Source organism: Syngnathus scovelli, chromosome 7 (assembly GCF_024217435.2).
Source record: "Syngnathus scovelli strain Florida chromosome 7, RoL_Ssco_1.2, whole genome shotgun sequence".
Classification (NCBI taxonomy): Eukaryota; Metazoa; Chordata; class Actinopteri; order Syngnathiformes; family Syngnathidae; genus Syngnathus; species Syngnathus scovelli.
Genome location: NC_090853.1, coordinates 8,935,021 through 8,957,878, shown reverse-complemented (window position 1 = coordinate 8,957,878; position 22,858 = coordinate 8,935,021). Strand labels below are relative to the sequence as shown.

Genomic DNA, 22,858 nt, shown 5'->3' with positions numbered 1-22,858 from the left:
CTGTTGAAGAATGAGACCTAGATAAATAATTTAAAAACCTTTTCCACAATTTTTAATGTTTCCACCATGATAAAAGCCTGCGCATATGAACTAAAAAAAAAAGTGTTTCCTGGCATTTATTTGCTTTACAGTAGAAGCCTGAAGTTTCTGTGCAAATACTGTGCATACACATCCAGTTTTCAGTACTAAATACAATAAAAATAAATACAGAAGAATGAGCTATTTTATATCTGTTTAATATCAGGAGTTAAAGTGCCTAGCACAGAAAACACAAACTCTGCTCAGCCACTTCTTGCTGTTTCATTAAAAGCCTGATCATTCTAACCATTTTAAAACATGCTTGGCCTCATTTGGGTCAAGTAGAGCCTATCCTTGCTGCATTTGAGAGAGATAGGTTACACCCTGCACTGGTTGCCAGCCAGTCACAATGCACTCGGACCACTCGACAATTTAGTCTTTAATGAATGTAACAGGCATGTTTGGGGAATTTGGGGTTGGGAAGCCAAGCTATACAAAATTAAAAAGAAAAAAAAGATACAAAAGTACAGGGAGAACATGCCAACTTCAAATGGCCGAATTAAAAAGAAGATACAAAAGTACAGGGAGAACATGCAAACTTCAAACGGCCGGAGCCATGATTCATACCCAGGCAGACCTGATGGTGTCTGATAATTTAATAATTGATGCTAACCAGTATGTTGGCAAGAACACATTGTGATTGTGTTCATTACAGGCACATTCTTTACTTCAAGCAAAACATTAAATATGATAAATATACTGTCTTTAATTTACATTGATTTTACGGTGAGGGGCAAGTTGCATGCCCCTCATTACACTTCCCGTCTTTATCGGGTCTTGAACCTATTACACTGTGGTCCCCCTCCACCAAGTCTATACTATACATTTCCTGAGATTCTTCATTTCTGTTGGTCCTAGCAAAGAGCTGCTTGTACCTTTTGTCTCCAAGTATGACTTGGAATTTTGGCGATGAAACACAACTATAGTCTGTTGTGTTATTGAGCCACTGCGAGCTCGAGTGGGCTAATTATATTCTGGTCATTTTTAAGCTTGATAAATTATGGTTGAATTCCATGCATCCATCCATCCATCCATTTTCCGTACTGCTTGTCCCCAGGGGGGTAACGGGCGTGCTGGAGCCTATCCCAGCAGTCATCGGGCAGTAGGCGGAGGGCACCCTGAACCGTTTGCCAGCCAATCGCAGAGACGAAAAACCATCCACCCTCGTGCTCACGGGCGATTTAGAGTGCTCAATCAGCCTACCTGCATGTTTTTGGGATGTGGGAGGAAACCGGAGTGCCCGGAGAAAACCCACGCAGGCACGTGGAGAACATGCAAACTTCACACAGGGAGGGCCGGAGGTGGAATTGAACCCCGACACTCTCAACTGTGAGGCGGACGTGCTCACCAGTGCTACACCGTGCCACCTTGGTTGAATTACATGAATGCCAATTATTACAAATAGGAGGTGGTCCCTTATTGCCCTGAGGACTTTTCATAGCTTAAGTGCCAGTGCATCTGCATGTTAGTACAAGCAAATGTTTTTGTCATTTTTCAATTGATTGATGTGTAAACTTAGTAGTTCTCTGCAAAATGACAAAAACATGAGCTTGGAGCCCATGCTCATTCACAAGAGGTCCAGATGAAGTACATTCAAGTGGTCTCTGCACTGTTAGGGATTTTAATCTAATTGAAGTTGGTCTTGTGAAGGTTTCTGTTGGGTATTTCGATGGCGCTAACTTGTAACGGCCACGACCCGCCCATGATGCCCGCCTGGAGGGACACGCCCGTCACCACAGCCAGATCGGGGTCCACCGAAGTGTTGGGCTCCTTGCCGAAAAACTCTGCGATGATCCTCCGGATCCGGGGAATCCTTGTGGATCCACCCACCAGCACAATCTCGTCCACGTGATTTTTGTCCAGCTGGCCATCGGCGAGCACCGTCTCCACCGGGGCCAGGATCTTTTGGAAGAGGTCCTCGTTGAGCTCCTCAAAAAGTTGACGCGTAACCACGGTCTCAAAGAGCACCGAACTCGGGGCCAAGTCCTCACGGGCGAGCAGGTGCAGCGGCACCTTGACTGTGACGCTGGGCTGGAGGGTGAGGTTGATCTTGGCCGCCTCCACAGCCTGGCGGAGACAATGGAGGTCTTCTTTGAGAGTGGGCACAACGCCAAACTCCTGTAGCACTCGTTCTATGGTGTACTGGAGTAACCGTTGGCTGAAGTCTTGACCACCCAGCTTGTTGTTTCCTGCGGTTTCAGCACAATTAACATAATGCATATGCAGTACAGAGCAGAAAAACAGCAGATCTCAGTTTACCGGCCATGGCTCTGGTGAAGAACATGCCGCCCTGTTTGTCGAGCAGAGACACGTCCAAGGTTCCTCCGCCGAGGTCCACCACCAGAACGTTGAAGACATCCACCTTGTGAAGGCCGTACGCCATGGCCGCCGCTGTCGGCTCATTGATTATGCGCAAGATCTCCAAACCTGTCGGTTCGTTGTCGTGTTAGTCATGTTTGTGACATTAGGCCTTGATAGTTGTTTTATAGCTAACCTGCAAGGTTGGCGGCTTTGATAGTGTACTCCCTCTGCCTGTCATCAAACTCTGCGGGCACCGAGATGACGGCTTTGTGGATAGGCACGCCCAATTGCTGCTCAGCCATCTTCCTCATCTTCAGCAGCAGCCGAGAGCCAATGAACTCGGGAGTCACCGTGAATGTGACATTACTGGTGATCACAAACTCGGCACTTCCATTGTTGTAGATCACCTGGAAAAAGTTTGTAAATCGTATTTATGTAAATTTCAAGGGTTTCATCTACATCTCAATATTTAAATACTTTATTTTACCTCTTGTTTTTAGCATCACAACATTTTACGTTGTACCTATTATATATTAATAGTAATCAAAATGTATGTTCCTATGTATAACAGGCAGTAAGCTTTTTTTTTGTTGTTGAATCAGAACAATATTTACCGTAATTTCCGGACTATAAGTCGCGCTTTTTTTCATAGTTTGGGTGGGGGGGCGACTTATACTCAGGAGCGACTTATATATGTTTTATTTCACAAATTTTTACTTGAGCATTAAGACATCACTTACTTACAAGTATAGTTGACCACTTCCCATGTTATTTTTAGTATAGTTGATCACTTCACATGCTTTTATATCTTTATCTTGAACATATTCAAAACATAAAAAATAGAGAAAACATCAAATAAAGCAATTAACACTTTAAAGCACCATATCCAAGTCTACTGTCTGCTGTATGTACACTTGCTCTATTTTTGCTCCTCTTATATTTATTATTATTATTTATTATTATTTGGCCCGTTCTCAGCTCTTTGTTTGTGTTTGTCACGTTAGCATACCTATCGTTTAGCCTGTTGTTGCTATTTAATGAATTGGAGTGACACCGATGGTTTTATAAACATCTTATTCATGTAATAGTTGTCCTTAATCACTCTATGTGTTACGTCAGGCCCGTTCTCAGCTCTTTGTTTGTATTTGTCACGTTAGCATACCTATCGTTTAGCCTGTTGTTGCTATTGTTTAGCCTGTTGTTGCTCGTTCATGACTGTTTTTGGTGTGGGATTTTGTCGAATAAATTGCCCCCCAAAATGCGACTTATACTCCGGAGCGACTTATATATGTTTTTTTCACTTTTTGGGGCATTTTATGGCTGGTGCGACTTATACTCCGGAGCGACTTATAGTCCGGAAAATACGGTACTTTGTTACATAATCAGTACTTTCTCTTTAATCCAAGTCTTTATTGACTTAATAATTAGTTCTTCTACATTGGCACAGACTAAGTACTTTTAGCACCAAAAGAGTACCTCCCTGAAATTATCATTCTTTTGTTTATTCATCTATTAGAATCACACGACCTTAAAGTCACGCATACTGCCCACCTCGAAGGGATAGCGGCTGCTCTCCTGCTCCAGCAAATGTGGGGTAAAGATCTTCCCGATGAACCGCTTAGCGTCGTAAATGGTATTGTGGGGGTTGTTGTCAGCCACATCCACAGCATCATGCCCAGCCAGCACTGTCGTGTTGGTGAAGGAGACGGCACTTGGGATGCTCTTCCTGCCCTCCTTGTCTGCAATTACCTCCACTTTTCCACTACCAGGGTGAAACACGCCCACGGAACAAAAAGTGGTCCCCAGGTCTAGGCCAATTACTTTGGGCTTTGGTGGGGGTAAGTACTGCTGACCCAAATAACCAGCCAAGAACAGAGCAAGGATCATAGAACCTGTAATATATATTTTTTTAAAACAAACACAATGTTAGCACACTCTCTTCTATACATTAGATTACTAGACAGGCAGATAGACAGAGAGACAGATAGACAGGGAAATATTTATATTACTAGACAGGCAGATAGACAGAGACAGACAGGTTTGTATTCATTCAAATCGGTTATTTCTCGACTTACCAAAGATTGACATTTGCCCTGACATCGTCGCGTACTTTAGAGAATCCGTCCGCAGTTGAAATAACCAGAAACTGTTTTTAAACCATCGAATCTGTACTTAACACTTAGAATTTCTCACAACGACGACGCGACAGTCACTTCCTACTAAACACACGTCAGCGTTGCGTACGTGTTGTGGGGGATGCTGGGTAATGTAGTCAGAGAGCCGCACTGTCAACGGGGATTTTTCTTTATTTTCTTTTTTGTCATTTGTTTAGTGGTGGGCTAATCGGTAAGCAGGCGTATTACTGCTATCAACTGTACTGGGGTATATTTGACACCCAATTTGATGGCCTCTCAACGGGGATAAAATAAGCGGAATTGTCCTTTTTGACTACATTTCCCACAATAAAGTGCAAGATACAAGCGCAATAAAAGAAATGTTCCCTTGTCAACTTGTCACAGAGAATGCTTTTAATACTTTAATATTCATCATCATTGTAGATAATGCATTACCACTAATGCAATAATATTGAGTTTGAAAATATTACGTACAAGTTTGTCCTCTCTGTGATTCTTTAATGTGCCCAAATGAACAATTACAACGTCATAGCTATTTATGTAAGGACTTGTGAGGTGATTTTGGTTATCAAGGAAACTTTTGTAATCAGTAATACATTCAATCAAAGGTACCTAGTACCTAATAGTGGTTAGTTAAATACAGTCCAAATTATTCAAAATGTTGTTTGAGCCATTTTTGTCCTTTTGTGTTACTTTTGGATTGTTGTAAACACCGGCGGGGTTGACAGCAAGCAAACGATTTTGTCCAACGCTAAGCAAATACTAGTGCAAGGCACACGTCCGAACACTCCGTTTAACCGGTTTATCAGCTCCGAGAAGCAATTCGAAGCATTTCCTGAATTTTAATAAGAAGAACGACTCAATAAGATAGTTGGCAGTGTTTATTAAGTTATTTACAGAAATATTCACATTAATATATTATTTTCTCTCCCTGCCATTCACACAAATACATTTAACTCACAGCACAGTATAAAGTATGTATATAGAGTACAAGGCAACTTTGAAATTTAAACATTATCCAGTATAACAGACATAATATTCCGCTTACTAACACACTGGCCATTCAAAATAAAGGTGAAAACATGGTGAAAGGGTGTAAAGAGAGTTTCGTATGAGACAATGAATAAAGAAATACAAATACTGAATGACTCGGAATAAAATAAACACAAAAATGTGGGGATTTTAAAGAAAATGTCATACAAATAGCCCCCGTAGAAATCAGAAATAAATGTTGATTATCATTGACTATGTGATATATTGCTGTTCAGGATATTATCCCAAGTCAAAAGAGACTATGCGTCATGATGTGAGTGCGTACGAGTCGTTTGCAAACATCCAGAAGGGCCTACATCTTTTTTTGTGTGTTTTCTTTGTTTGTTTTTTTGCCATATGCTTCTTCTGTCAAAATTAGAACAAGGTTAGGAAGCCACGGTGTCTGCAGGCTGCTCTGTGTCATCCTTACTGTCCGAGCACTCGGACGGAATGAAGCAGCCTGAATCCCTTGGACAGTCGCTGTCTTCCTCCTGTGGACCGCCCAACAATTTGCTTTCGTCCACATCTCTTACTTCATCACCTGCAGGTGCAAAAGTAAAAATGTTTAATGAAAATGACCTCCTTGGAATGTGGTTTGATGTAACAAGCACAAGCTTTTTTTTAATATCTGCCCCCTGTGACTTCCATCGATTCATTTCCTATATACTGCCAGTGCTTGTCTTCATTTGGGTTATGATTTCAGATATTGATCATTATTGACTTTCCTCTAAAGGGATTATAATAATTAATGCAATATAACCTTTATTTATACATTTGCTCGGTTTTTAATTCAACCCACCAGCTTTGTTCTGTCTGAAAAGTGACGGTGGCTACTTTTGCTTTCTGCTTGAATCAGCAGAGGAACAAAAAACAAAACTTCAGTACTTTCAATGTGACTATGAGGAAGTCACCAATACGAGAGTTCCAGTAATACTTGAAACGGTTTGGCTTCTTATGTGCCATCTTGCATTTGAAGGTGTCAAAATCATTTCCAACTAACTGAGGGGGAGTTTTAGAGAGAATGGTTGTTTATGAGAGTGCTTAAAATCGTGTGGTGGATGGCATAGGTGGGCAACCTTTTTTTTCTATGAGTCCTCTTATGGTCTCACTAAATATGTGAAGAAATATGATACCGCAAATGTTTACTGTTAGAATGTACGTATGTTTTGAACACTTTAGTGTTAAATGTTTCAGACCTTTTTGTTACCCATTAACAGTTCACCTAATGTTTTTTACACAGTTTACGGCCTATACTGAGCTCTACAATGGACCCCTGTGAATAGCAAAAATGACCGAATATTAGGAGTCACCAAAAATTCATTGCCCAAAAATCCAGAAGTCAAATTTCTTCTTCCCTAGTAATAGTTTAAATCAGTGATTTACAAGGTGTGGTGTACCTGGTGTAAAGATTTTGAGAACCTCTGGTTTAAACCATGAATACCCCCAAAACACACATACAAATAATTTTATAGATATTCATGATTTTCATTGAAATGATGAAATTTGAAATGCTGTTGTCATTTGTAATGTTAAGTGGTGCTTGTGTGTCGCTGACCATCTGAATAGTGACATTGAGAGGCGTCAAGCAGCTTGCGTCTGTGTTCGGGGTCATTGACGTTGAGCTCGATGAGATGTTTCTCCTGCAGGTGGGTGAGGTCCTCCACCGTCTGGTAGCCATTGAGCAGCAGGGCAGAGGCGTATTCCTTAGAAGAAAGCACACTTCCAAATTATATTCACGAATCATGGCACTAATAGAGGCAAATACTTGGTGGGCGTTTTTGTGGTAAGAGCATCCTGCATATCTTGCTGCTGCACTTCCAGCAAGTAAAAGCTTATTGCTTTTAATATTTATTTACCTATGCCATCGAGATGTCCATCCATCCATTTTCTGAACCGCTTAGTCCCCACGGAGGTCGCGGGCGTGCTGGAGCCTATCCCAGCCGTCATCGGGCAGTAGGCGGGGGACACCCTGAACTGGTTGCCAGCCAATCGCAGGGCACACAGAGACAGACAACCAATCGCACGCACACTCACACCTAGGGACAATTTGGAGTCTTCAATCGGCCTACCAAGCATGTTTTTGGAATGTGGGAGGAAACCGGAGTGCCCGGAGAAAACCCACGCAGGCCCGGGGAGAACATGCAAACTCCACACAGGGAGGGCTGGAGGTGGAATCGAACCCGCACCCTCCTAACTGTGAGGCGGACGTGCTACCCAGTGCGCCACCGAGCCGCCTTGCCATCGAGATGTATTGGAGCTATTTTAAGGACTGTGTATTTTAGAAAACTGAGTGATATGAGTTTTTTTCCTTGATGACTGTCTCACTTCTGTTTTCTGCCAACACTCCTCATCCTTTCTCATATTTTATGGGACCAAATGATTGAATGGAGACACCCTCACCTCTAGATTGAGTCTCTCCAGCAGCTCCAGCAATGTTTTGGGTCGAGGTCTTTTGCACAGTTTTTGTTGTCGTATGTTGGGAGCTTCGTCGTCCCCGTCGTCGCCGTCATCTTTTTCTTCTTCTTTTTCTTCTTCTTTTTTCTCCTCCTCCACCAAAACGTCCACATAGATGAACTTAAAGTTTCCCACCCTGTTGTTGAGCATGCCTGTCCAGATGCCCATTGGAGGCTTACTGATGACGCTAATAATATCACCGGCCTGGAATATTTATGAAAAATAAACATTTGGATCAGGCTTAATTTTATTTTATTTTTATTTGCACAAGTGCACTGTATGAATGCATGAGTCTGACCTTAAGTTTGAGAGAATCTGTGTCATACGGGCTGGGGACAAAATCTGTATGGACGCGGGCTCTGCCACAGAACTGACCCTGATAGGAACCGTCCTCCTGCAACCTCAGACGCTCCCTTTGACCAGAACCATTGGACTCACTGGTTACACCACCTGAAACAACAAATTTATGCATAACGCAAATACCATAACTACATATTCTGCATCTCACTGTATTTCCTATATAAAAATATTGATCACCACAACAGTATTACATATATTGTTGACATGTCATGGAAACATTATAAAATGCATAATGGCATGTTGATTGGTTTGGTGCTTAGTTAAATCAGAAACGATTTTATTGCCATTGTCCTAAAGTTAAGGAGGATCGAACATTTATAATTATCCATTTAAAATGTATATTTTGCTTTTTGTGTCAGTCACTTTCCCAATCAGAATAAAGTGTGTGATTGGGAAAACGAAAGGCTTTAAGTTTGTGCACTGTTATTGCTTAATGAAGTTCAGTTCAATGACTTTTATTAGTTTACAGGGCAGATTTGACACATTCAATATGGCAGACGTGTTTACGTCTGTAAACATTGTCATGGCAATGCGCATGTCAGGCCGCTAGATGACGTTATAACGTTGTATTAAATAATACATCTATAGGCATCATATTTAAATGCTTCCGTAACTTTACTGTCAAAAACACCAGAGCCATGACTGTATTTACCTGGAAAATGACCAAAAATAGTACGTGACGTGGTACGTACTTCGCACAGTTAAGTAAAAAAAAAAAAAAAAAAAAGTCCTGTAATGTTGCTTTGCATGAATAATAAAATGTGATGTGATTGCATGCATACTTGAGGAACTTTGGGCGCTGTAAAGACTCTCTAATGAGTTGGTGGCCCTTGTGGGGGGGTTTTCTGTTGCAGGTGTTGTCTCTGTCTCTGTGTCATCACCCTGAAACATAAACCAGGAAAATGTTCATTGCAAAACATTAAACTTAATTTGTGGACAGTTATATGTCAAAATTATGCAGTTTGACAAAGCTCACCATCTCTTCAGAGAAGGACTTGGCATGTTTTTTCCCCATTTTTTTGCGCATGGTCAGTGAAATGGCCTTCATTTTCTTCCCAATCCCAGCTGACTTGTTTGGATCCAAGCTCCCACTTTCTTCAGGGAGCTGGAAGAATAAGTTTAATGACAATTTCTGTCAAATGGGTAAAAATTATCATGTCTTTATCTTCATGACATAAAATGTTTAGTTTCTTAATGAAAAGAAAAAAAATGACAACAAGGAAAACTTGTGACAGAAATTAGCTTTGTACGGGAAGCAAAAAGGAAAACAAATCAATTAAAATCAGATTTCTGTGGAGCAGGCGGAATTGATTTCATTTAAAGGTTATCGCCACAGCTTACTGAAAAGTAAAACAAACAAACCATATCTGTTCCATTCTCCTCAACTTTGGCCGGGGATTGATTCTGTCTGCGACCTTCAAACCTCCCAAAACTTGTGGAGCGCTATGGAAGACAGTTAACATTATTGTTACAATCATTGTCATAACAAACCATAAGTTCTTCTGGTCTGAAGATTATGAAAAAAGGTTGTTCGGTTGTACCGTATCTTGCTGAGGTGTTTCTAATATTTTGACTCTCACATAGAGTGAATAATGCAACCATATAATTAGAATCAGATCCGAGTTTGATGCAGTGCAGTTCTCCACCACGTTACTTTTTTAAATGGTTGAAATTAAGGGGCGGGGGGAATCGATATTGCAATAAATTGTTGTTCTCTCTATCGTAATAAATAATATCGTTGTTGTTGTTTTTTAACTACAACAAACACACAAAGGATTTATCCCATTGTCACCTTCAGTACTTAATCTCTCCTGTCCGGTTTGGGGGGGCGCTAATCCCGTAAATGAGGGTATAGTAAGCGCAAACAGCGGCCGGTGAAGAAGTCAGTTAACGAAATGCTTAATGGCGGGAAGTACGAATATCGAAAAATAAATCAAAAACCCACTCGCAAGTTTCCACTCGAAAGTGTGGACCCACTTTGGGGTTTACGAAGCAGATGCCAGGAGAACACTGGATAAAGAATATGCAATATGCAAGAACTGTTTTGCTAAAGTAAACTATAACAGCAACACTACAAATCTGCAAAGCCAACTCGTTCGCGATCATAGCGAACTACTGGACAGGTAAACATAATTCTGCACATAATTGGTTGCATGTGTCCAATATTTAATGTAATTTTTCTGTTATCTTGTTTAGCTATTGTTAAACTAAAACAGGCCAATTTTCAGTCCTATTAAGCACTGTCATGGTTTACAATTTTACATAATGCATGTTCATGCACTTTAATGTGTCCAGCTCTACAGTGTTCATTTTGTGCTTTTTTTTTTGCATTGGAATAAATGCATGAAATGTATTCCTTTTTATGGGTATATGTATGTTCATGGGTATTTTATCTTTTTGAATCACGTATCGTAAAATATAGTTGGCAATTTTTTTGCTATTTATCGAAGATTGCAGATATCATGTATCGTGATATTATCGTTATCGTGGACCAAATATTCGTCCAGTCGTGAGTTAGCCGTATAATTCCACCCCTATTTTAAATACACATCATGTATTGCATGTTCTTAGACTGTACCTAATGTTGAGACAGGTGAATGCATATTAAGTAATACATTGTCGTGACGAGTATTTATAAATTATCTAATACAGTACCCAGAGTTAAACCATTACGCACTCATGCTTACTTCCCTATCTCTCTCTGTGTGGATGCTTTATTTTTCAGCACCAATTTTGGGAAAAAATAATGTCATCATAATCTCTCCCAAAACCTCCATCATCTGAACAAGGGAGCAGCAAATAATTATATTAAAAAAGTAGGCTAATCCCTGGGAAAATCCTGGGTTAAATATGAGCCATGCGCTCCTCGATAGTCCTCTCCTCTGTGGATTGATTTAATGCTGCGACAGGCTGAACAAGATCCAAAAATACAAACAGGCCCGTTGGGGGGTAAATTTAACTCTTAAACCCTCAGCCTAATTTTAATCTAATTCAATCTAATTATATTTTAAAAATATGTACACACAATAATGTAATAAAATTACCCCCCAAAAATTCAATAGTTCTTTTTAGAATATGAATAGATTTTAAATTCTAGATTTACAGGGTCACCTCCTACCTTTGGTTTGCTGCTCTTTGTTTTGTCAGACACATTGGAAGCTGTTCTCTGCAACATTGTCTCCTTTCTGCGCACCTAGTCTTAGTTTTCTTATTGATCTCCTGACTTTCAATTGCAGACTGACACTGGGGCTGTGTGGCCATCCGTCTGACTTCCTTGCACAGGATGTGAAGCAACCGACTTTATGTCTGTCGTTGCAGAATTGCTTTTGAAAGGGGAAAATTTAAGCTTTGCGGCCAAGCTCGACTAACACGTCGTCGTCATCACATCCAGGAAGAGTTGCATTTTGTTTTGAGGTAAAATGAGGCATTAGGCGAAGTGACATCGCAGATGCCAGCAGTTGAATTTTTTTCTTTTATGTATCACTTTCGTTAGATATTATACAATTACGGTATTTCTTCTTTTTGCAGTTTAAAACATGACTGACATTATGCCCCTCAAAAATAAGATTTCCGCAAAATAATTAAAAAGGATAAACAGCAACCTGTTCCTCAAGTTGTCTGGCTTACTAGCCATTAAAGCTTTATTTTAAAAATGACTGAACTGAAGGAAGCCTATCTCAGTGACATGGCCCAATATTGTAGGGTAAATAAATTTAAAAAATTGTTATTTATTGACTCGTGCATTTACATAACAGAGACTCTCCCCACTTTGCTTTTTCAGCCAAGGCGACCAGTGATGACTGTATAAAATGAACTGTACATTGTGGAAACTCTTGTATGTAATGAGGCATTGTGGGAGTCATCATCTTCACATTCCTGTCTGAGGGAGTGATTTAACCTGTGCGTCGTGTCACTTTTTCAGTGCGGTGACGACTCGTGTCCATACCATACCACATAAACAATAATGAGGAAGAAGAGAAATTTGGCTTCTCAAGATTTGTCACTATCTGGAGTTAGTGTCTGCTAAAAACAGCAGCATGCGCTGTAGCGTCTTCTACAGCACACTATAAGCTCCGTTTTCACTTTTTTCGAGGAGGAATCTGATTGAATCAGATAAGTCTGAACGCAGCTTAAAAGACAGAAGTAACATCAACGCGATTTCTAAAATCAAAGCGAACTAGAAGTTTTGTGTGAGATGAGACCCAAGACAAGCAACTCTAAAGCAAGAAACGCAAATTGGTTAAAGTTCATTTATCCCCGAACTACACTTTTAATAGTATTGCGGGAACAAGTTGAGGGTACATGATGCCAAAAGATTTTAAGTTTCTTCTCTATTAATTTCTTAATGTTGGACTTTGCGTTTGAGGAAGTGCTGATGCACATTGTGTCGAAATCTGGTCTAGTCTCACTTGTTACTTGCTGGATCTTCTGCTTTTGTGGATCGTATGACACACTTGAGGGCTTTCACAGTGCAAAAAAAACATGCGCGCTGGTGTTCCCAGTAGATTACATTGTATTGCAGGAGAATTTCAATTTGCACATTTGTTGAAAAGAGGGAATTTGAAAGGCAAATCGGTTTTCCTGCCTTTACAATCAGACACAAACTCCTGTCAATCCAGATTACAGTTTCTGGTTTTTTTTTCTTACGATGACCCACATGGCAGCCATTTTGTTAACAATTGTTTTGACAGTTTTTCAATATTTTGTCTCTGAACGTAATTTGGAAAGTGTATTTCCCTAAAGGTATGAACCCAGCATGCACAAGATTTGAAACGAGATGTTTCACTTCATAGTTTGAATTTTGCGCCATATCAAAACACGTATCGCTCTTGTCACCTACTGTGGGTAGTCGGAGGTCAAAACCCAAATCCCTTGCTTGGTGACAACCGCACAGCCTGTCCACCATTCTATATCTGTAACTGTCAGACCCGCAATTTCCAGCGCAAGTAAATCAGATCAGTATAAGTAGAGCATGTACTGTTTTTGCAGTATGGAAAAAAACGATATTTTGTAGTGTTTCCTTCTCTTGCTTGGCTTTTTGAAAAGTTTCCAACCCTAAAAGACCAACAACCACCTGCGTCTACACACAGTTTTACGTACATTGGCCTAAATATTTTCCGTTTACTTGTATAAATAAAACGTATCTTGTGTAAAAGACCCCTAAGATGCACCGGGCTGGTGACAGTATAGATTCTATAGGAATCTTGTCATCTATGGGCTCAATGGATCATCCTCCTCAGTGTAAACAATAATTGTCATTTTAAGCTTCAGAAAACGTGGCAAAGAGGGCATACAGTGCACGTGACCCCTGGGTATTATCATAAGTTGGGAGAGATGTCGAACAAAGGCATAAAGCTCTGATCTCTGAGGTCAATCAATCGGTCCTGTGACAATCTAAGCTGACTGATCTGGATCTTGCATTTAGAGATTAAGATGCATATGATTCTAAAAATAGTAAACGGGCAGTCATGATCAAACCCTCCAACATCCGCCTTGCAACGAGTGACAGCTAATGTGACGTAATTAAGCAAAAGTTCAAATGTATTAGTTTAGTACATTGCTGAAGACTTACGTTGGCTTCTGACAGATCCAAGTCAGTAGTGGAGCGCGTCACCTTTGGGAGAATCAAGGGACCACAGTTCTGCTGTTGCATTTTCTTCTCGTGATAGAGGCTGAAGTCATTGGAGTACGATGACTCCGTGTACAAATACTCCGTGAACGGCCGGTGGCAGTTGTGTTGGACGGTGCCCCAGATGGGAACGTTGTCGGATGGGTTGCTCCATCGCTGGTTGTGGTACCGAGAAGTTGTCGCACCACCAGGCAGGCTCATCATATCGGTACAGCGGCCCGGAGTTGCGTGTTCCTGCGTTGGAAGGGTGGAGGACTTGCCTATGTTAAACCACCCGTCAGACCTGTGGGGCACGTCGAGGAGTTGTGGGGCCATTGAGGGGCTTGTGGCTCCTGCGGGTGGGTACACTGAGGACAATAGGAGTAAATACCATGAGTATCTAATTCTGCAGATAAAAGTGTAAGATAATGTTAGCATCTGTGTCATTTTGATATCCCAGTTTAAGAACATTGATGCTCTACTCAATGCTATTTAATTGTAAAACTTTATTACCTGTGGAATTGTGACTTTTCTTGGCCCCCTCTTTCCCATTCTTTCCAATCGGTTTCTTTCCAGATTTGTCATTCCTTTTTGCTGCTGTTGCAGTTCCTTTGGTTTTGATGTTCTGAAAAGAAGTATAGATAGACCCAGAAAATAATACCGTAAATTTCGGGCTATAAACCGCAACTTTTTTCTCAAATTTTGAACCCTGCGGCTTATACTCCAGTGTAGTTTATACAGGATTTTTCCCGTGATTTTTGTGATGACTTGATCAACTTTATACACTCGTAAAAAGGCTGTGGACCGTTGTGCGGTATTTTGAAGAAAAAAAAAAATACTATTTTGAAACACTTCTATGGCTGCTGCTTATTCTGGCTGTGTTGCTTGTGACTATTATGAGCTTTAGTAGGAATGCACGTTAGGTGACCTGCGTCAAGGGCTCTAAACCCTTTCTCTTACTTTGCCATGTGACTCAGAGATTACACAAAGCAGTGGCGCTGTTTGTACCATCTGCACTGTATTAAAACCCAATCAATCAGCATTTGAATTCAATTCTTCTGACATTTTGCTCACCAAAAACAAGTTGTAATGAATGTGAACTTTTAATGCATTTTATTCAGAAGGTCATCATTTTAAATCTGATATTGCTTTGTACAATTTAATATAAAATGTGCCGAGTATTTATTTGGTACGGGATTAATGTCATTTCCGGCCCCTATGTATTCATTGTGTGCTTTAAAAAAAAAAAAAAGAGCAAGATATATAAGCAAGTCTTTAAAAATAAAACAGCAAAACGTGCCAAATTTGGACATTGGACCAATTTAGGTTTCAAACAAGCTAAAAATGAATAATCATTTACCTGACTTGCAGAATTTTTGTCCTTTCTTTTGGGACCGGATTGATGAGCTGATTTTCCTCCTTTGTTGTCTCCTCTGTGCTTTGTCTTCCTCATCCCTACCCAAAAAAGCGATGTAGTTCAAAACAAATACAGAATTGATCAGGTATTTGGTACCTGAAATTAACATGCATCATCCCCTGTTCACTTGTCCTCATTACGGTTGTGGATGAACTTGAGCCAATCGCCAATCACAATGAGTTGTGTTGATAATCATTCAACATTGCAAAAGTTTTAATCAGGGAGGGGGATGGGACACCCTGCTGAGAGCCCAAATGAATGTTGGCCTATAGATCCGATTTATTCTCTATTTACCTTCATTGTGATGATGGGTAATGTGGTCTAAATCTTCTGGGCTCTTAGCAGTCTTCCAAAACGCCGCATTACCAGCGGTGTTATCTGCTGAGCAGGGGAGAGAACAAATCACATATGTTGAGGATTTTCATTGAAAAGTCCGGGTGAACTACATGCAGTCAATCGTGGAAAGTCAAAAGAGTAGGTCAGAGCTGAGTTCAATCCAAATACGGCAAAGTGCTCCAGGTCTGTATCGGAAGTTATGCAAGCTCTTTTTCAAAGCAGTAACGATCAAGTAGCATCATCCATGCTGGCACTTGTTCTACTCAACATAGGACAGTGTGTTTTGTTTTCATGGTTTAAGTCATGGGTGTCAAATACAAGGCCCAGGGGCTATACCTGGCCCATCACATTATTTTCTTTGACCCGCAAAGGCAATGGATTTGCCTCCACTTGATGTTTCATGCTAAAATATGAAAAGTGCTAATTTACTTCAATTTTAATAACGTTAAGATAGTGGAAGCATAGGAAGCATTTTTGTTACCATCCATCCATCCATCCATCCACCCACCCATCAATCAATCATCTGAACCACTTTATTAATCATGCATTTATTTAGGGTTCACGGTCATAACGGCCCTTTAAAGGAAACCAAAACTACAATGTGGCCCCTGACAAAAATGTATTCCCAAAGAAGAGAAAATAAATTCACCTCAATAAAAAGAAAAAAAAAATAATTTCACTCACCCAACGCTTCATTGTCTGATGCAGATTTGGATACTTGTGTTCTGAAAGGATAATTGATAGAATTCAAAACATTTCTTCAATTGCTAGTTTCATCTTTTTTTCATTTTAGTGTGTAAATACTGTCCTTCATCTTCCAACTTAAATAGATCCCTGCACCTCAGAACTGTGAGGCGGAAATGGTACCCAATGCCCCTACGTGAATAAACTCAACCATAAATTTATTACATAACCTCAAAAAGGCCAACAAGGAGGCAGAGAAGCAGTTCATAGAAATGAAGGTGTATCGTAGAGTCTAGGGACTAAGTAGGCTTTCAATCCGCTTAGTTCAACAATCCCAAAGCCATAATCTGCTTGATCTATATTCTGCATTACTCCGATCAACTAAATCGTCACAACTCATCGTGTGCAATCTCAATGAGTCTTTCGAACAAGCTCTCAGGGTGCCTCCTTAAGGCCTCTTGCAGACCGATGAGGTAAGGATGTGTCAATCTTGTGTTGCCTATTCAGAGCTAGTTCGTTGTGCTACGGAAAGGATTTACAGCATTAGCGTCCACAGAACATCAACATTGAGTATTTCAAGCCTTGCTTGAGCATTGGCATGCACATCCGACAGTTCGTGTCGCCTAGGCTCGAGCCTGCTTGGCATGCTGGATTATTATATAGCCATTTCTAATACATAATAGCCTCTGTCATACAACAGAGATATGACGTAGATTTGCCTTTGACAGCAAAATTTAATATGTTTTAGTAGCACGTAGGACCAGGAAGCTTACCTTTTTTTCTTTTTGTGAGCGTTGGTGCCTGGTCTCATTGTCATTTCCTAATGTAAAACATAACATTATTGATGTTACTTTATGTCATGAATTGGATGTATTTCACATTATAAACAAGAACTAATGGAAATATTTTTAAATTAAAATGCCAAGATCACAGACTATAAGAATACAAAATTAATTTTCCATAAGAATTTGTCGAGGAATGGTGCGCAGGTCAAGAGGAAATTTTTACAGCAATTTACATAAAGGTGCATTTACAGGAATTTTAATCGCCATAAAGCCCATGACAGCATTTTGGTATGACCCATTATGCAGATTAAATGAACTATGAGTAAAACAAATTATACAAAGGTTCTGGAAGTTTTATCTTTTGACTCCTCTAGATGTCACTTTTAGTTCAACATTGGGATGAAAACACACCGACTTGCCAGTTCTTAAACCACTATAATCAAACCGAGTCAAAAAATACAAAACTGGTTCATGAAGCAAATTTGAAGCTTCAGTTTCCCATCATAAATTTACAGACTACTTTGTGTAACTTCTGCATGTTGTGGCATGGCGTGTTTTTATATCAATTGTGTGTTTTCTTGTGTTGTTTACTTGTATATACATTGTGAACTATGTCTTGTCACCGTGGGATAGTGGGAACGTAATTTCGATCTCTTTGTGTGTCTTGGCATGTGAAGAAATTGACAATAAAGCAGACTTTGACTTTGACTTTGAATTGGACTAATTGAAGTATAACGGTAATATAAGCGCTTTTTTTTTCATTTTTGGGTAATTCCTTAGCTGATAAATAAATTACACTAGTACAAATCTAATGATTCTCCAAGACATTAGCACGGAGCTGTCAATTTCATTAATGAAACTCGGGAATCATGTGGCTCTATGCACTCATAACCTACTGGTGACCCCAAATATGGTTACTTTCCCAATGAAGGGTTATGAGCAAGCCATCTGGGCTATTTTCACTATGATGGTTTCATAATCAGCTTTGTTATTTAGTTCAATCTGATGAGAGGTTGCTATCTCATCAATTCCTTTTTGAAGTGGTTTGCTCACTTTGCTTTTATGGCAAACCATGCATGAACCCATGTGGTCATATTTTTTCCACAGGCACTTGAACGCCTCTCACCATAGAAATAGACCTTCCAGAAGCCCTCCACCTCACTTCGTCGTCCAGCAGGAGCGCCGGGCTGCACGAGCGGCTGGAGGAGCGGCTTGGAATGGGTTGGGCCGGGCTGTCTCCGGAGGTCTGCACAGCCTCATACAGGCTGTCCATTGAACCCTCCTGATGCCATACAAACGTATGTTAGACATTTTGTAACAAACTCCACAGGCAGTATAAACATATACGCAGAACTCATTTGTAATTGGGTTTAGGTCTGGGTTTCGTCTCCTAATGAAGCCATTCCTTTGGATGTAAGATTTGGGTCAATGGCATGTTGAAAGGTTAAATTCCTTTCAAAAGTGTTTGTACCCCAAAGCGTCCAATCGTTTTTGGGAGAGGAATTGACTTGGGTCGAAAGTGTAGAAGTGTTCTTGCCTTTAGAAGACACTTTGGAGTCATTTTAACAGATGTTTTCCCCCCTCACTTCTCTCTCTACTTAATCTTGTCTGTGTGGTAAATCTGACCGAGTTTCAGCCATGAAATACACATCTTATCCACCAAGCAGCTTTTAAATGTTACACATTTAGGAGGAAGGGTATTGTAGGCGGCAAGTCATCCTGAATGATGTGGTTTAAAACCTTTATGATTTCTGGAGTCTCATCTCAGTGAGCATCCAAATTGTTAACTCCTCAAGCAATTTGGCCATCTGCATTTTTGTGACATGTATGCCAGAAATGGAAATTGTAAATACAACTTCTTGTGGCTAAAGAAATGGTCTGGCCGCTCCGTATAATGATGCATAAAACTACACCGGTGCCTTGATTAATGAGTGTATAGTTGTGACCGTGCTTGAAACTCAAAACGGTACTGTTTGACTGTAGGGATATAAATGCTAATGTTGCCTCCAAAGTTCTGATGTCAGACTAGATTGAAATTCCTCCAAAGAGCTTCGAGGTTGTCCCAAAAATGTGATTGGCTCGTTCACATTCCTTCCACGTTCACATAACCAGTTTTCACCTCACCCGTTTTATGACAAGGGGGATTTAGAAATAAGAATATGTTTCATAGCCATTCTGTGTATGCTTTGTAATGGCTCATTGTTATACAACTGGAACAGGTTAATATCCATTCCCATTACGTGTCTTGATTAATTTCCATTACTTTCTCTTAAAAGCCAGTTCATAATAATAAAATGTTTGTAATGTTGACTAACACAGAAAACAATCTCTCCAGAGGTTAGAGAGTAATCCTCATTACCGGTGCACGACCCCAACATCTGTGCACAGTCAGTGCAAGTATATATAAAAAGCTGTTGTTTACACACACAAAAAATATACAGTAGATGTATTCAGTGATAAACAGGAGCTCAAAATATTGCACCACAACATTAGCCCCTTCTCATGTTGCATGCTCAATTTAAATGCAACCCGTCCTCTGCATAAAACTAGCAGATAACACACACACACACAAAATATTGGTATGTTTCTTACCAATGAGAAGCAAAACAAGTTCATGTTGTGTCCTGGTGGCAGTGAAGCAGCGGTTTGAGTGTCGGAATCACAACAACCCAACTGGGTATGAGTCCAGCCTGGGTGGCCGGCTGCTGTCTTGTCAGATTAATACCACAGTGAAATCCCTCCTCTAATCCAATAGAATAGATAGACCACCGTTGCTCTGGCGAGCAGATGAGGCACAATTTGTCAACACACCCACCTGGCTCTCATGCAACAACATTTTTCATTCAGTTTGGATCAGAGTAACTGGGTTGCGGACGTTTCTAAGTATCATATGTTCTAATATGTTAATATGTATAAATGATTTAATCCCTTCTCAATTGTGTGTAGACAAGTATGTAAAGTATTATTTAAATATTATAAATAAATGTTGTAATTATAACTTATTTAGGACATTGCTATGTATGCTGAGCGTTACTCGTAACTATTAATTTTTTACTTGAACTCTGTGAAGGGAAACTGAATTAATTAACACAAGGTTGTAAAATTTTTAAAATAGTACTGTAATACAATCTGTATAGTAGACATTGAAAGAAAGAAAATAAAGTTAAATCTCTAAATTTAAGAATATAATGTACAAAACAGTGCACTGTGGTTAAAAACAGGCGATTCAAGTATTTTTAGTAATTGCACGTTTTTGTTTGATGATACTAAATTTGTTTCCCCACAATGATGGAAATACAATATTGGACAAACTGATAATAACGCATCTATAAGTAGTTTATTAAATTTTGCATTATTTAATACCATGTTTTAATAGGGTTCTCTTCAGGTGTACCATTGACAATATGAAAACTATTGTTATTATTGCTTTCATTTGTTGGTGCATTCTGTCCTCAGTGTTAACTGATGGTCTATTTTAAAACTGGATGTGCAGGAAAAACATGATATTCACATGACCAAGACAAAGACACTTCTGGGAGTATTGTTAGAGCTTTATTCGGTCTTTATAACACGATTATATGATTACATTCTCAGAAATCAGAAAAGGGATGGATGTATTTTTTGTCCATCTGAGGGCATCTCATGTTTAACGCTTCTGGAGCAAAGGTTACTCCTCCACAGCTGGTCATTAATCCATCCACCCTTCACCTCTGCAGTCTGAGCTGATCTAATGAGTAAAAGAAACAGCTGGACAGATGAACAGATACTGTATGACCCATATTTGCACACACACACACACACACACACTAGTATAGGATGATATCTAACACTGATGTGAAGTGTGAATCCACTCATCATATTAAAATAAACACAGAGGTCAGTGAGTGTGTCATCTGAGGTCACATTTATAGGCATGAATAAAACTTGCCCTTAGCGTTACTTGCTTACCATGGAATCGTCCTGATTCATCAGAATAAAAAAAAATAAAAATCCCTGGTGTACGTTGCTTCACCTGTTATAAGGTGCGCCTGCTTCTCTGACAACATCCATTGTGTGAAGAATGCTGTTGGACAATAGGCTGATCAAACAAAGGCAAAAGAAGTTAGCTAGACACTATATACACTAGTTTGTTTTAAATCTCAGTCAGCCCAGTCCACTTAATTCCCTTTTTTATTTAAACATTTCATGGTGTATTTATTTATGTAAGTATGTATATATGCTCAGTTTTTCTTATTCACAATGGGCCAAATACTCATTTGTATAGTCCAGTGAATTAAAAAAAAAAAAAATCCCTCGACAACATTCAATCACTACTGGGCATGTTATCAGAGGACGGTTGACAGACAATATTGAAATTAGAGGATGTCTTCTTATTGAGATTGGTTTGACATCAGCATTGCAGCAATGACAGACAGTGACCCACATAAAAATCAATGACACTATAAGCAATATGAGGAAGAGATTAGTGTGTGTGTGTGTGTGTGTGTGTGTGTGTGTGTGTGTGTGTGTGTGTGCGCGCGCATGTGTGTGTGCGCGCGCATGTGTGTGTGCGCGTGTGTGTCTACAGAATAAATCACAGCTCTTGAATCAGCGTGTTTTATAGTGAAGCCCGTGAGTATATCAATGAAACATTATGACTATTAGTGAAACAACAATTGATTGTTGACCCTCATTAGACTTTTTTTGCATTTTCATGTTTCCAATCAGAAGATGACGACGCTCCATGTTCAGCACAGGTCCGATTGACAGCAAGAAGTCTCAAAGTCTTCTTTGCACTCTGCTGCGCAGCTTTTGGTAAATTGATTTTCTGTGAAAATAATATGCCACAACTGCAAGATTCCGCTTTTTTTCTACTTTTCATTGATTGGGAAGCGGTCCTACAATCCTGAGCCGACGGCAGAATATTTGGTTTTCCTCGCAATTCACCCAGTTGTCACACATATTGCCATCATCACACGAGTAGGAGAAGCACCTGAGTGTGAGCACTGCTTAGCAAACAGAGGGGAGATAAATAAAGGGTTAGTTCATAAAAGATGTGGACGCAATAGCACCCAAACTACAGTCAATCATCACGTCGTTTTGTGGTCTTCAGTGGCTGAACCCGACTTACTTTCAGTCAACGTAGACTTGGGAGTTGGCAAGATTATTTTTTTCCTCACTGATGTGGTCCATTATGAATACCTACATGAGTTACTAAATGCAATGCTTCCTTAATGAATAAAGATTTTCTTCAAAAATTATTCAAGCAAATATTTGACTTGACTTCATAATTTATGTTAAATATGTGTATCTAACGTTACCATAATTTGGTTTTAACTAACATAAATTAATCAAAAACACGAAATGTTTTATTGCCAAATGGTAAATACTTTTATTCTGTTAAACATACATAAACGTAACGACATAAAATTGTGTGTAACCCCAAAAATCTTAACATCAAAACTTAAGGTTTGAAAATGAAAAAGTCGCTCCTTTTTTTTCGTTCAGCATTTAAAAAACAAACATTGACTTTTATCACATCTAACTGTATTGTCTTAAACACACAAAAGCCTTTTGTTTGATTAACCTTTTAGTGGTAAATATGTAATTACTTGGAACTGTTTAAGATTTTTAGGTGTAACGATCAAATAGTGCCACACCTTAAGTGCTAGACAGCAGCAGGAGCAAT

The 22,858-nt window shown here is 39.7% G+C and overlaps 2 protein-coding genes and 1 long non-coding RNA gene across 3 annotated transcripts; 1 reads left to right on the top strand and 2 right to left on the bottom strand.

Annotated features, from left to right (window-relative positions):
• Positions 1 to 215: 215 nt before the first annotated feature.
• On the bottom strand, positions 216 to 4,629 carry hspa13 (heat shock protein 70 family, member 13). The gene is made up of 5 exons (XM_049726877.1): positions 4,455 to 4,629; positions 3,931 to 4,271; positions 2,573 to 2,786; positions 2,338 to 2,505; positions 216 to 2,267 (listed from the first exon to the last, which is right to left on the bottom strand). Exons 1-5 carry the CDS (start codon positions 4,477 to 4,479, stop codon positions 1,705 to 1,707), a joined length of 1,311 nt encoding a protein of 436 aa, XP_049582834.1. The 5' UTR covers positions 4,480 to 4,629; the 3' UTR covers positions 216 to 1,704.
• A 748-nt stretch (positions 4,630 to 5,377) lies between these two features.
• Positions 5,378 to 15,476, bottom strand: LOC125972016 (SAM domain-containing protein SAMSN-1). Its single transcript, XM_049725257.2, has 10 exons — positions 15,329 to 15,476; positions 14,482 to 14,593; positions 13,933 to 14,336; positions 9,723 to 9,803; positions 9,337 to 9,465; positions 9,143 to 9,242; positions 8,299 to 8,450; positions 7,947 to 8,204; positions 7,102 to 7,249; positions 5,378 to 6,087 (listed from the first exon to the last, which is right to left on the bottom strand). Exons 1-10 carry the CDS (start codon positions 15,419 to 15,421, stop codon positions 5,933 to 5,935), a joined length of 1,632 nt encoding a protein of 543 aa, XP_049581214.1. The 5' UTR covers positions 15,422 to 15,476; the 3' UTR covers positions 5,378 to 5,932.
• LOC125972018 (uncharacterized) lies at positions 10,115 to 22,788 on the top strand. Its single transcript, XR_007482671.2, has 3 exons — positions 10,115 to 10,483; positions 18,298 to 18,488; positions 21,898 to 22,788. It is a non-coding gene; the product is annotated as an uncharacterized lncRNA (long non-coding RNA).
• The last annotated feature ends 70 nt before the right edge of the window (positions 22,789 to 22,858 follow it).

Coding starts and splice junctions, on each gene's coding strand:
- hspa13 (XM_049726877.1), bottom strand. CDS start 4,479: ATGTCAGGGCAAATGTCAATCTTTG. Junction 2,506..2,572: donor CAAAGCCGCCAACCTTGCAG/GTTAGCTATAAA, acceptor ACGAACCGACAG/GTTTGGAGATCTTGCGCATA. Junction 2,268..2,337: donor CTTCACCAGAGCCATGGCCG/GTAAACTGAGAT, acceptor CTGAAACCGCAG/GAAACAACAAGCTGGGTGGT.
- LOC125972016 (XM_049725257.2), bottom strand. CDS start 15,421: ATGAGGAAGACAAAGCACAGAGGAGACAACAAAGGAGGAAAATCAGCT. Junction 9,804..13,932: donor TGGATCTGTCAGAAGCCAAC/GTAAGTCTTCAG, acceptor TGTCTTCCATAG/CGCTCCACAAGTTTTGGGAG. Junction 6,088..7,101: donor TCAATGTCACTATTCAGATG/GTCAGCGACACA, acceptor TTGCACCTGCAG/GTGATGAAGTAAGAGATGTG.